At 44.3% G+C, this 13,310-nt stretch overlaps 1 protein-coding gene across 3 annotated transcripts in view; it reads right to left on the reverse strand.

Moving 5' to 3' along the window:
* Positions 1 to 730: 730 nt before the first annotated feature.
* The window catches only part of STAT3 (signal transducer and activator of transcription 3 (acute-phase response factor)), an 80,549-nt gene continuing 67,969 nt past the window's right edge, over positions 731 to 13,310 (reverse strand). The window contains exons 12-24 of one of the 3 annotated variants that reach the window (XM_006901657.1): positions 11,924 to 11,953; positions 11,731 to 11,824; positions 11,593 to 11,640; positions 9,425 to 9,508; positions 8,288 to 8,386; positions 8,013 to 8,148; positions 7,294 to 7,346; positions 6,966 to 7,060; positions 6,709 to 6,848; positions 5,859 to 6,071; positions 2,697 to 2,739; positions 2,304 to 2,416; positions 731 to 1,026 (exon numbers count right to left, since the gene is read on the reverse strand). In XM_006901657.1, the coding sequence (XP_006901719.1) occupies positions 971 to 1,026; positions 2,304 to 2,416; positions 2,697 to 2,739; positions 5,859 to 6,071; positions 6,709 to 6,848; positions 6,966 to 7,060; positions 7,294 to 7,346; positions 8,013 to 8,148; positions 8,288 to 8,386; positions 9,425 to 9,508; positions 11,593 to 11,640; positions 11,731 to 11,824; positions 11,924 to 11,953 (1,204 nt within the window). In that variant the 3' untranslated portion in view covers positions 731 to 970. Of the gene's footprint in view, positions 1,027 to 2,303; positions 2,417 to 2,696; positions 2,740 to 5,858; positions 6,072 to 6,708; positions 6,849 to 6,965; positions 7,061 to 7,293; positions 7,347 to 8,012; positions 8,149 to 8,287; positions 8,387 to 9,424; positions 9,509 to 11,592; positions 11,641 to 11,730; positions 11,825 to 11,923; positions 11,954 to 13,310 lie in introns of those variants that run through there. The other 2 variants (XM_006901658.1, XM_006901659.1) reach the window with 2 other exon arrangements.

The following is a 13,310-nucleotide window of genomic DNA, read 5'->3' on the forward strand; positions in this document are numbered from 1 at the left end:
CATGCCACTACAAGGGCGAGGGGGGTACAGGGAAAAGAAGGAAGAATCACCCCAGCCCTTATCAGGTACCCACAGAAACCACTCAGGCTCTGGTACAGGAGCTACTTGGGGGAGAGAGGGATGAATGGTTTTAAGGGCTCCTCTGCCCAGCCTTACCCATTAAATAGGCAAACACATTAGAGGGGGAAAATAGAAAAAAAATTAATAAACAGCCTAACATGTTTAGATTCTCCTTAAACGTTCTTGCTTCAAAACAAAAGGCTAAGCCACAGCTTCAGATGTCTTTTAAAGGTCTGATCTGAAGCCTATTTCAAGAGTTCTGTAACTTATCAGCCTGAAAGAAGCTCAATACCTACAGCACCTGCGAGGCCATGAACTAAATATTCTTAAATACCGAAAGGCTATGCCTATTAGGGCTTTTTCTTTTGCCCTTAACTCTTTTTTTTTTAAAAACATTTAAAAAGACACCAAGGGGCTCTGGTAGTCCTCTTTTCTATTTGGATGTTAGCAAGGTTAAAAGTGCAACGCTAGGAGTATGTAGCTAGAGGCAGCCGGTGGCATTAGCTTATAGAGACAGGCAAAGGGGCGCCACTGGCACCAGGAGGCACTTGTCTAACAAAGAAAAAAATAAAACAAGCCGAGAAAGGACAAGGGAACAACAACAACAAAATACAAGACAATTCTTTTTTTCTTCCTAGTCCACCCCCTTTCCCCAGGCCCTGGTCACAGCCTCCGAGAATGCATTCTTATTCACGTTTAGATAAAAGCACATCACCTACATTCACTCCTCTCTCTAGTTTAAAAAGTGCCCAGATTTCTCAAGATAGTAAAAAGTAAGAGACTGAAAAAGAAAAAGATCTGGAACTACAAAATTAGGAGTCTCAGATGATGTGGGGTGTGGCTGTTTAGGGGGGTGGAGCACAGGTAGGTGCCTCAGTCCTCTCTGTCTGCAGCTTCTGTTCTTGGCTCCTCACATGGGAGAGGTAGCACACTCCGAGGCCAAGTCCATGTCAAATGTGAGGGACTCTGGAGGGACAGACGACAGAGCCAGCTCAGCTATCTGATCTCCCCATCATCTGGCCACCACAACACCCAGCCCTCACAATTAGCCCCACAGCACCTGGCCCCTCACAGCACCCGACTACCACCCTCCTCGACCCTCCCAGCCATCTCCCAGCACCCGACTCCCAGAGCACCCAGTTGTAACTAGAATGAAAAGTTTACAATGCAAATTGGTTTTTCATTCAACTATTGGTACACATTTTGTTTTATAACATAATTACAATACCCACAATATTATTTTCCTCTCTTCTTCCCTGTAATTCTCATTTATAATAGGTAAATACATTAGAGGGGGAAATGGGGGAAAAAATTAATTTAAAAAAGCCTAACATGTTTAGATTCTTCTTAAACTTTCCTGCTTCAAAACCAAAAGGCTAAGGCACAGCTTCAGACATCTTCTAAAGGTTTGATCTGAGGCCTCGTTTCCATTAGTCCTTCTAGCCTACCTCTTCTTGCCTTCCAATAAGCTTTATCCTTGGGTAATTGCTCTTTGGACTTATTTATATGGTTGTTTAAGGAGCGAGTACCTATCTCCTTGGTGCTACTGGTTACTTTCTATGCCACCGACTCAAGAGTCCCACCAGCGTCTACAAGACCAGCAAGCCTGGCCGCCTTGTTTTCTAGTCTCATTCCACATTTTCCCCTCATCTCGCTAGGATCTTCTACTGTGTTCCTATTTTAGAGAGGTCATTGGTGGTGGTCGGGCACTAACTAGCTTCTCTGGTCTCAGAGTGGTGCAAGTTGGGGTTTGTGCGGTCCCTTGGTCCTTTGGACTAAGTGTTTCAAAACATTTTTGTTTTTTTCTCCCTCTTCCTTGCTCTGGACAAGGAGTGACTAGTAGCTGCATCTTAGATGAAGTTTGAAAGCCTTTAAGACCCCAGTCTCTACTCATTAAAGTAGGATATATGAGGATTATGTTATGCTTTTTGAATGAGAGGTTCCCCAAGACCCCAGAACCAATAACTCACTATTCCTTCAGGGTGTTGGCTACAATGAAGACCCTGTTAATGGCTTTACCTTCTGTTGGCTAGGCTTCTCACAGTTTTTAGAAGATCATTGGCAACAAAAACTTTTACAATGATACAGGTGGCATGTATTCTGTTTCTACTGGCCAGATTCCTCCTACATTCTAAAACATTCTAGAGCCTCCGATTACTGACCGACTCTTAACTCTACAAGCAAGCATCACACAGAGGAAATGAACTTCCTGCCAAGGGAAAGTTGGTCAACCAAATACTCACCAAACTGCCCGCCTGTTGAGGGTTCAGCACCTTCACCATTATTTCCAAACTGCATCAATGAATCTAAAGTGCGGGGGGACATCGGCAGGTCAATGGTATTGCTGCAGGTCGTTCTGTAGGACATGGGGAGCAGCAGGAGGGGAAAGGGCCAGGTTGACAAGACACAATGGAGAAAAAAAAAGAACAGAACACACACACACAAGCCATCAAACTCTGGTCTCCAACAGAAAAATAAAAGCTCAAGCTTTTTAAACACACAAGGTCAACCTTGAGTACTAAACAGAGCCCGGTGGCTGCCAACCCTTGACGGGAGAACTCTCACCCAGTATTCTAGTCCCAGGGACAACTGAGGATGTTAGAATGGAGGCAAACTTGGGAAGGGGAGCCACTTACGGTGTCACACAGATAAACTTGGTCTTCAAGTATGGAGCAGCACCTAAGGAGAAGGAAGATTGAGCTTTACTGCTGTGACTCGAAAGATGGCGTCAGCCTCACCAGAGCTATCATGAAACACATTACACCCGCCAGCAGAGTTTCTGACACGGCCACCTCCTCACAGTGTTGCTTCCCCTCTTCCTAAACTATTTGCTGTCCTAGTACTTGCTCTTTGAAAGCCAATTCCTTCCACAAAGCTTTCTTGACCACACAGACCTGTCCATACACCTCTATCACACCTGAACTGAGAAGAATGCCAATCCTGCAAGCATTCTCTGCCAAGAGCATATAAAAGCTACACTGCTTGCATGCGGCCTGAGGATTTGGTGTTGACCTGTCCACGTTTCCTGGACAACTCCTCTGCCTGTGTCACCTGTGGGGTTCAGCTCAGAGGCTTGTCTGAATCCACATAAGGTTACAAAGCCTTTCCAAGAACAAACTGCTGATGCCTATGGTTCCTATGTTGAGAACTATAAGCTCATGGCCACCAGGTGGATTCTGACCTGTAGTGACCCGCTATTGGACTTCCAGGAGTGCAAACCTTAATGAAAGGAGATTGTCTCTCTTTCTCCTCTGGAGCCACTATAGGATTCTAACTGCTAAAGATGTTAGGACTTTCAGTTAACAAGGCAACACGCTATGATCTATGCCTGCTGCTATGACATTTTTAGATGCTGCTATCAGCAAATTTTCAGTTGGAGAAATACAGAAAACAAAAAGCAGCTCTACATCCAAGGAGGATTTCTTTACAGTACAGTACAATGAACTCTGGGCTGGAAAACAGGAGATCGGGACCCAGCAACATCTTCCACAGCTGAGAAACCTGAGGTGATGCACTTTCCCTCCCAAGTATAAAATAAAAGGAAAGGGGGTGAGGGAGGTCCCACTTATCTTTTATAATTCTTGTTCTACAGTTAGAAATGGGAGGATTAGAGTAAAGGAATTTTAGATGTTAAATGTTTACACCAGAAGCCACGGGGCCTTAGAGGCAGAGGTGTGGAATCTAGGGGATTCAGGGAAACGGTACACTCAGCAGGGAGGCATACCGTGGGGAAAGGTGACCAATGGAAACAGCTAGAAAACATGGCGTTGAAAAAAAAAACAACTTGGGGTTGGTAGAGAAATTGAAGGCTCAAAAAGTTCAATGAGGATCTGAGAAAATAACTTGTAAAGGGGGTTTTTACACAGTTGACCGAGAGCGGATGTATGTATGAATCCGTAGAGCTTGTAAATGTAATTATCTAATTTATAACTGGCTCCTAATTGTTCTGTCAAGTCATCAGGAAACACGGTGTGGGCTTCAGTGGAAAAGTGAGGAGGAAGGAACTATGAATCCAAGGAACATGATCTTGCTCGGAAAGCAGCTTGTGTCCAACAGCACATGTTTCCATCAGGAGATGAAACGGTCACAGAGCCTTCTCCCTGAGGGTTCTAACTTTAGCATAGGGTCTCTACTCCCTCACACCCTGGATTACTGCCAGACCCCATCCTCACATCCATAGCGAGCCACACACACACTCCTCACACTCGACAATCCACAAGGTAGGCAAATCACTCAAGCCCTGAGTTCCCCTCTATGACTGGCATCCTTCCCAAGGAAGCTCTGCTGCTTCCAGGCAGGAAAGGACCGTGACCCCGGGCCCAGCAGGGCGGGTGGTGGCAATGGAGGACACAGACTCGGACTGGGCACTGGGACCCTAAAAGCCCTATTAGTCAAAGGACCAGGCCTTGGATCGAAAGGTCTTCTGCGCAAGGAACAAAGAGCAGTGTGACAGGGGCTGATAAACAGATCTCCCAACTGAAGCACAACGTGGAAAGAGAGATAAGTAGCAGACAGGAAGTGAGAGTTAAACCTTCTGCACTGTGAACAAAACCCAATACCAGAACAAAGGGGGAAAGAGAGCCAACTGTCAATTAGCTGTAATCCCCTGTTCCAAGGCCCCTCTCCTCCGCCCCAAGAATTCTTTAGAGAAAAATCCTACCGAAAAGTGGAAGAGAAGTTGGTGGGCCTGTGTGTGGGGGTGTGTGTATGTGTGTATAAGTTTTATTTGTAAAAATATTTAATAAAGAAAGAAATTAGAACCATGATAGACAGCAATTCCCAAAGGATCATTTTAAGGAGCCTACAGCGGGCTCTCCAATTAGGAAAAGTTAAAACAAAGAAAGGCAAATTATAGATTCCTCATCAGGATGTGACTAGAGAACCCAGTAAGTCAAAGCAGGAAATACTGAACAGGAACAGAACAGTGGGCTCTGCTCCCTCCATGGTGATGATACCTCCAGAGATTACAGGTTTAACGTGAAACAATTTCTCTATAACTCAGATAAATACATCTCTTACACAACAAAACAAAATCCATCCCCAGAGCTCACGTTCTAACTGCCAACTGCATGTCCCTCTCACTTGCTTCTGTCTTCCCCTTCAAACACTCCTCGCCCCCACTCTGCTGTTAATCATTTCCTCCAGAAAGTCTCTATTCATCCCACTTGATGCTGCTTACAAGGTTTAGTGACGGGGAAAAGGAAACACGCTAGACAGAGGTTTAAGTCTCAAACCTTCCAGCATCTTCTATGAAAGAAACCCTGTGCTTCGGGGCATCCTGTTACTAAAGAACTCTGTTCTCACTCTCTTCACAGTATGTCTTGAGTTGGTGGGGGTGGGGGTGTACGTGCACTACTTCCCTTTCTGCTCTGGTGTCCTGGCTGCTGACTCTTAAGCATTCTCGTCTCTCTACTTCCATCAAATCCAAACCTAACCCACTGACAGTGAGATCATGCAAACCAGCTGAGACCCCAGAAGAGAGAAGAGCACTGCTATTTAGCTTCCGAGGCTGGAATCGTTCCTGGAAGCTGACTGCCACATCTTTCTCTCACAGAGCAGATGGGAAGCTCGGACCACTGACCTGTATGTTAGCAGCTACGTGCTTTAATGACTATCATCAGCACTGCTTTAATTCCATCAGCCATCCCAACAAAACATTCACTATAAAGTTCTTTCCCATAAAGAGGAAAAACAAACCCTCAGGCTATTTAGATATCCACGCTGTCTTTACCCCTAAAGATCCGGCAATTTCTTACTTTCCCTAGAATTAAATGCCTAAAATGCGGAAAATCAACTACTACCTGGGTCAGCTTCAGGGTGCTCCTGGCTCTCTGGCCGACAGTACTTTCCAAATGCTTCCTCCTTAGGAATGTCAGGGTAGAGATAGACCAGCGGGGACACCAGGATGTTGGTGGCATCCATGATCTTATAGCCCATGATGATTTCAGCAAATGACATGTTGTTCAGCTGCTGCTTGGTATAGGGTTCCACTGACTGGATCTGGGTCTTACCTGTGGGAAAGAGAAGTGGGACAAGAGGAGGAGGGAGCCTCTTGCCAGGTGAGCTCAGAGAAAACATTAGCTGCTTTAGCCTTCCTCTTGGGGGAAGGAGTTAAGTCAGTGAAGAGTCTGAGAGGCTCGGCAGTTTCCGGCCCAGTGGCCTGGCACGGTGACCATGGGCAGGCTGGCTTTCAGAGAGGCTACTCAATCAATTCACAGGCAATACACCTGAATGACCATTTGCATAAGGTATATTAACAAAGTTGGAAAGAAACAGAACAAAGGATCAAATTTAAACAAAAAAATGTCTTTGTAACAGCTAAACTGTTAACGGTTGTTGTGTACAGTACAGTCAAAACCAGCCCATACAGAGGCAGCTAACTGCACAGGAGGAGAGTGTCCATCCTTCTGCCACAGAGCAGCTGGTGGATTCAAAGCATGTGCCTTCAGGATTGCAGCGCAGTTTCTTGCCACTATCCCACCAGAGCTCCCTAAACTGGTAAGTCAGTCTCTCAAATGTTTTACAAATATGAGGCAAGAGAGATCGAGTTTCTCTGTGTCCACTAGGGGGCAGTGGTGCTCAAAACTAGCAGCAGCCACAGGGCAGCGACAACGGCCACCAGGTGGGGCAGGTGAGGGTCCAGCTTACCACTGATATCCTTCTCCACCCAAGTAAATGTGATTCCTCCTTCTTTGCTGCTCTCACTGAATCTTAGCAGGAAGGTGCCTGGGGGCTTGGTGCTCAAGATGGCCCGCTCTCGCTCCTTACTGATGAAGCCCATTATGTACCTGGAGTCAGAGGGGAGCAGACAATGTTTGGATTCTCCAGTCATTGGCTGATGGAGAGCAGACAACTTGGTAACATAGACACACACTCTAATCTATGACAGAAGAGTTCCAGCTTACCCTTCATTCCAAAGGGCCAAGATGTACTTTTTCACTAGGTCAATGATATTGTCCAGCCACACCCAAAAGGAGAAGCCTTTACCGGCCATGTTTTCCTGAAAAAAGGAAAAAGTCAAGACTACAGCATGCCTCCCAGCCTCTTCCTTCCCTGAGACCCAGTGCACCACCAGAATCCTCAAGCAGCTAGAGATCAGGGTCACCGACCTCAGGGCGGGGCCTACTGGGCACTGGACGGAGTTCAGTGTCTTCAGGACTAGAAACTCCTAGCAGGTGAGTACTTTCTCCTCCTCCCAAGAAGAGACTATATCGATTTAATAACATCACTTACTTTGCAAAATTTAGCCCATGTGATCTGACATCCTGAGTAGTTTACACCAGGTCCTAAAAGAAGTAAAAAAGACAAAAAAAGTATAAAGGAGTATAATTTTCTGCTTAAGATTTTCATAGAATACACACATACATTGCCTCATTCTGGGCCATAAAACTACGGTTTTCTTGTAGTTGAGAGCTGTCACCACTGTGTGTGGATATGCACGCACACTCGCATACACTTAAAATCTCAACCCTATTCATGGGACTCTTGAGTTGTTATGCTACCCAGCAGTCATGGTCAAGGACAATTATCCCCCTGCTCTTCACAGCCCTGCTGTGGTCTTGGCACCAGCAGTAACACTAACAAGTTAACAGTCACATTTGGTACCAGCATGTGACAGATCTACTTAAAGTCCTCCTAGCAAATAAAACATCCTACTCAAATTTTTGTTTATGAACAAGCCTACCCTTTATTGGTAACACAGACACAGAATATCAACCCTTAGCTTCACCTTCTAACAGGTGCTTAAAGTACGTTCTTTCTATTAGAAATCCATGGAAGAGCGAGGGAGGTAGCCACCAAGAGGAATCTGCCTCCAGCCTCGTAAAAAAAAAAATCAGTAGAATGTGTATTTCCTTGTTCAACACAGATGGGGAGTAGATACTTCCTGAACGATTAGTGGGCCCATATGCTACTCTAAGAAGGACAGGAGGGAAAACGGGTGAAATGCTGACCCAAGAGCTTCTCTGCCAGTGTCGTCAACTGCTCAATGCTCAGCCCTCGCTTCGTGGTGGAGGAGAACTGCCAGCTCAGGACCTCAGCCACTTGATCCCAGGTTCCGATTGGGGGCTTGGTGAAAAAGTTCACGTTCTATTGAGAAAGAAAACCACGTTTGCTCATTTAGATGAGAGGATGGTGTTTGATGAGCCACCCAAGGTACTACAAGAACCTCAAGGCAGGAGAAGTCACAAGGGGATATGGTTTTCAAGAAGATGTAACTAACACTAACCTTGGGATTGTTGGTCAGCATGTTATACCACAGGATGGAGGCCCAGGCATTGGGCATCTGACAGATATTAGAGATCACCACGACAGGCAACGAGTGGGTCTGTGGGGTAAATGGAGAATGAGTCGGGGAGACAGAGGGTCCTCCCAGCTACCAAAAATCTCTTCATCTGTGTAGCCCACGGGGACTAAAAGGACACGCCATAAACCACATTATTGCCAAGTCCAGGAGCGATGTGTGACTACGACTATTAGACACTCAGAGTGGAAAGAATTCTGAACAGACACTTCTGGCACTTGGTTTGACGTCCAAGCACAATCATTAACTTGTGAACTCTGACTCACTCAAAGTTTGACCTCCAAGTCCCTGGAAATCTCCATTATCAAACCTAGAACACATTCTCCAAGAATGAAGCTTGACTTCCTCCTTAAACAGAGTGGTCTGAGAAATCAAAGAGTCATGCTCCCACTTTCCGGGTATGTCTTAAAGTTCATGAAAGGGAAACAGGGACTTAAATGCCATGTTTTTCTGTGTATTAAAATGTTAAGCTCTTTTAAGACTATTTTGCTGAACCTTCTTAAAGTCACCTATAATCAATTTCTGGATACAGGTTTTCATACCAAGTTTGCATAAAGTTGAATGTACACATACTGTACCTTCTAAGAACTCAAAACAAAACAACCTAAGACCAAACTCACTGCCACTGAGTTGACTTGCCCCATACAGTTTCCAAGTCTGAACATGTTTTTTAATATTATTTTTAAAAATTTAATTTAGAGTCCTGCCATATTATGTATTTGCACTGAATATGCAACATCAGACTTGCTACTACACGCTATCAAGCTGACTACTATATGGCTGTACGTCTTTAAGGAAGCAGCTTGTCTCATACTTCTCCCATAGACTAGTTGGTGAGTTTGAACCACCAACCTTCTGGCGAGAAGCTGAATGCTTTAGCTATCATACCACCTTCTTAAGCACTCAAGAAAAACTTTCTTCTCAGCTGGGATATTAAAAATACTGAGAAAGTTCCCCAAACCATAATGCTTAGCAAATCACTAATTACAATTCAAAGGAAGAGTTCGCATCCAGCCTCACTCCTGCACACTGTCCCACCGTCACTTCTGCCACAAGACTCACCTCCAGGTCAATCTTGAGGCCTTGGTGATAGACTTCTGTCTCAAAGGTGATCAGGTGCAGCTCCTCGGTCACAATCAGGGAGGCCTAGGACACAGGGCAGTCTCTGACTCAGAGAACAGCTTGTGCTACTAACAGCCACAGGCAAGGAAAGTGACTTGCCATGGCCTCATTACACTCAGAAGCGTAAACATCCTCGTTGCCATGGAAATAACAGCTCTGAGAACACTAACACTCACCAGGGCTATAATCCTCAACCCGCTCTCTCACTCTTCCCGATCAAAATGTTAAACAGATCCAATAGATGGTTTACAAAGCAACAACCATTACTGTAAGTTGAATGAAAATAAGGTACCCACTCCCCTATTTTAAGAGTAACGTCTTTACCACTGAAATTCTCTGTGTGCCCTTTCCCAGCCCTATCTCCTCCTGTCTCCCTCAGAAGTAATCACTATTTTCTCTTATGGTTTATCATTTCCTAACTTTTCTTTACACTTTTACAACACTCTTTTTCTCTACACAATGTATGTATTATTTCGTTTAGGATGTCTTACGTGTGTATAGAATTTCACTGGCTCTACTCTTCTGTGAGCTATTTTTCATGCAGTACGGCATCTGTAATTTATTCATTTTCACGTCTGTGAAGTATTCCATTGTATCACGGATCATTCATCCATTTTAGTGTGGATGGGTATTTATTTGGTGTGCTTAGCGCTTGGAAACAGGCTGCTGTGAACACTCTGTAATGTCTCCTGATGCATAGGTGTAAAGATTTTTCTATTATAAAATGGCATTGTGGGGTTATAGGGTATGCATTTTTAGAATGGCAAATTCTAAAATGATGGTAACAATCTAAACTCTCAGCAATCTTATTTTGAACAGGGACTACCAAATGAGACTCAGAAACAGAATTCCAATTAATGTTTAAAGTGCTCCTTTTCCGACTACAAAAGTAATACATATTCAATTTAAAATGCAAATATTACAGAGAGAGTCTGGAGCTAGCCTTGGATACAGACAACAGCACTAATACTGAAGCACCGTTTTGTGTATTCTGTTGGAACTTTTCAATGCGTAAATTAAGAAACAAAACAATGTGTGGAGTCTTTCAAAAACAAAAAAATATTGGCATCCTATGCAAATAATTTTGCATCTTGTTTTTTCTAAGCAGATATGGACATTGAAAAAACATTGTTGCTTATAAATAACCTCATGTCTTAACTGCTATCAAGGATGATACTGTTCTCTTACCCCTCCTCCCGCCAAGGGCCTGCTAAGAAAACCCTCCACTGTCTTCTGGTTGTTTCTGCCTCAGAGGAGAACTGGCCCATGGCATTTCTGATGCTTTAAGTCTTTACAGAACCAAACTGCCTCGTCCTTCTCGCACAGAGTTTGAACCACTAACCTTTCAAGTTAAGCATCCCCAAAGCTTAACCCACTGTACCACCAGGAGATGCAAAACAGGCTCAAGAGATACAATGTTTGGAAACAACATAAAAAAAAAAAGGATGAGTTTTTGCTCACACTTGCCTTACTATTTAGTAAGAGTTTTTCCTGCCACTAAGGGTCTAATCCAGGGATCTGACGGCATAGTCAGTGGGGGGTTGTGTTGCTAACGCGAGGTGGCACCTTCCCTAAGGGTTCGAATCCACAAGCAATTTTTTCTAAGTTTTCTTTTAAAGAATCCAAAACCTGAACCAATGAAAGGCAAAGAAGAAATGGGACAAATAAAGAAGAAAAGGTTTTGTCCTTTTTCTTTTCATGTTTAATTCCGATTTAATCCTTTTTATTCTTTATCTTTGTCCCATCTCAGTGGGGAGATTGTGTCATCAAAAGAGGAGCCAATCATCTCACTCTTGGCTGGCAGAAGTTGGCTGGGGAACTTGCAAAGCCTCGGGCGAGGTGGAAAACTTCTCTTCTACCAGCTGGGTGTGGATCCCTACCCAGCAAGGGACTTTCCACCTCCCCTCACAATACGTTAACACCCAGCGGTCAGGGAACTATTACCCGAGCCAGAGAAACCCCCGTGGCACAGGTGACTTCTGATCTTGTCACTTGGCCCTTGGTCATTTCTGAAGCACTATCACAGGCTGATTTGCAACAGGAGACTCACTGTCTCTCCACCTCAAAGAAAGCCCTCCCAGGTGGCTGTCACTCCCAACAGAACTTACATCACAGTTTGCTCGGCCCCCATTGCCACATCTTTGCTCCCTCAGGGTCTGCAAGAAAAGCAACAGGGCGTCCATGGTCAAGGCACTCTCTCTGGGGAGCTCTCGCCTGTGAAGGGCAGCTGGGCTTGGGCTACATACCAGATGCTTGAATTCTGCAGACAGGCTGCCGTTATTGGACTCTTCCATGTTCATCACTTTTGTGTTTGTGCCCAGAATGTTAAATTTCCGGGATCTGAATCACAGGAGAAGAACCAAACACAGAGGTGACTGAGTGGTCAGAGGCTAAAGTTGGATTAAAGTGAACAAAAGAAAGTGTCCATGCTGAACTCACCCTCGGAGTGCTGCCACATCCCCAGAGTCTCTGCAAAGAACACAGCAGATTTAATAAAGCAGGCCTGGGTTTCTTAAAAAAAGGTTTACTTTGACCACCTGTTTTTAACACTGATGTAAAAACAACAGAGCTCCTGGGAAATGTCTTTAAATGACTTGATTACATTTTATATGTGAACTAGAAGAATGCTGCATATGTAGTGGACACAGCTGACTGCCTATCCAACAGCTGCTTCACCCCTTCTTAACATGCCTCCCATCCCCTGCTCCAACGGGGATCAGGATCATTTCAGCCCATCACCCATGGCACGTGACCTACACTGTCTCAGACCGAGGAGAAGGAATTCTATTCTAGGCTGAATATCTATTTGCATCTTCAGCTGATCACTGAGGACAAGTCAGCAAGGACATGGCCTTCCCTGCTACCAGAAATCATGTTTCACACACAAGCGAACTGATGAAGAGAGAAGGTGCTGGGTTACTGGTAACATCAATGAATCATTCATTTCGCCTTGGAGAACTTGCCCTAACTCTGCATTTCCAGTTATACTGAATTGTAAATTTCCTTATCTTGTAAGCCAGTCCATTTGTAAATTTCTTTATAATTTAAGCCGAGTTTTCTGTAAAGGTTTTCTGTTACTTGTAACTCAGATAATTCCATTTGGTATAGCTGGACATAGTGGGCCAAGTTTATTCAGTATCTAGTAACTCTAGGCTTTTGAGTAAATGGTTTTTATAGGATCTTTTTACTTATCTTTTGATTTGGGTTTGGGTGAGTTGTGTTTTTTTTTTAATAAATTTTTTTTTCTGTGTGTGTGTGTACTGTCAAATTGGGTCTGACAGGTACAGAAGGAGATTGTCCCTCCTTCTCCAGCAGAGCACCTGGTGGATTTGAACTGCAGTTCACTTTGGGATTGCAGTGCAGCTTCTTGCCACTAGGCCACCAGAGCTCACCTTTACTTATCTTTTGAATGTTGAGTGATGGTTAAGAATCTGCCATATCTATATGTGAATAATAAAGTTATTGTTGTTGAGCTCATTCCGAACCATGCTGGCCTCACGTGTGTCACTGTTCCTTGGTTTTCAAGGTTGTGGTCTTTGGAAGCAGATTACCAGATCTGTCTTCTCAGGTCCCTCTGGGTAGGTCTGAACTGCCAACCTTTGGAGTAGCTGCTGAACTGCTTAACCATCTGAATCAGTGAGGGTTTTCAAATTAATAACAGCCACTATTTATTAAATAGTGCATACCATGTGGGCTTACAAAATGAAAACAGATCCACTTTTAAGTTATTCTTTAGACATCTTTCCATGTACCACCTTTTAGATAATAATCTTGCTACCAGGAAGTCTTCCCCAAATCTAATCTAGATTTCCTTTTATGTCTTTGC

Source organism: Elephantulus edwardii, unplaced genomic scaffold (genome assembly GCF_000299155.1).
Source record: "Elephantulus edwardii isolate Elephantulus edwardi_28Jun2011 unplaced genomic scaffold, EleEdw1.0 scaffold00340, whole genome shotgun sequence".
NCBI classification, from domain to species: domain Eukaryota; kingdom Metazoa; phylum Chordata; class Mammalia; order Macroscelidea; family Macroscelididae; genus Elephantulus; species Elephantulus edwardii.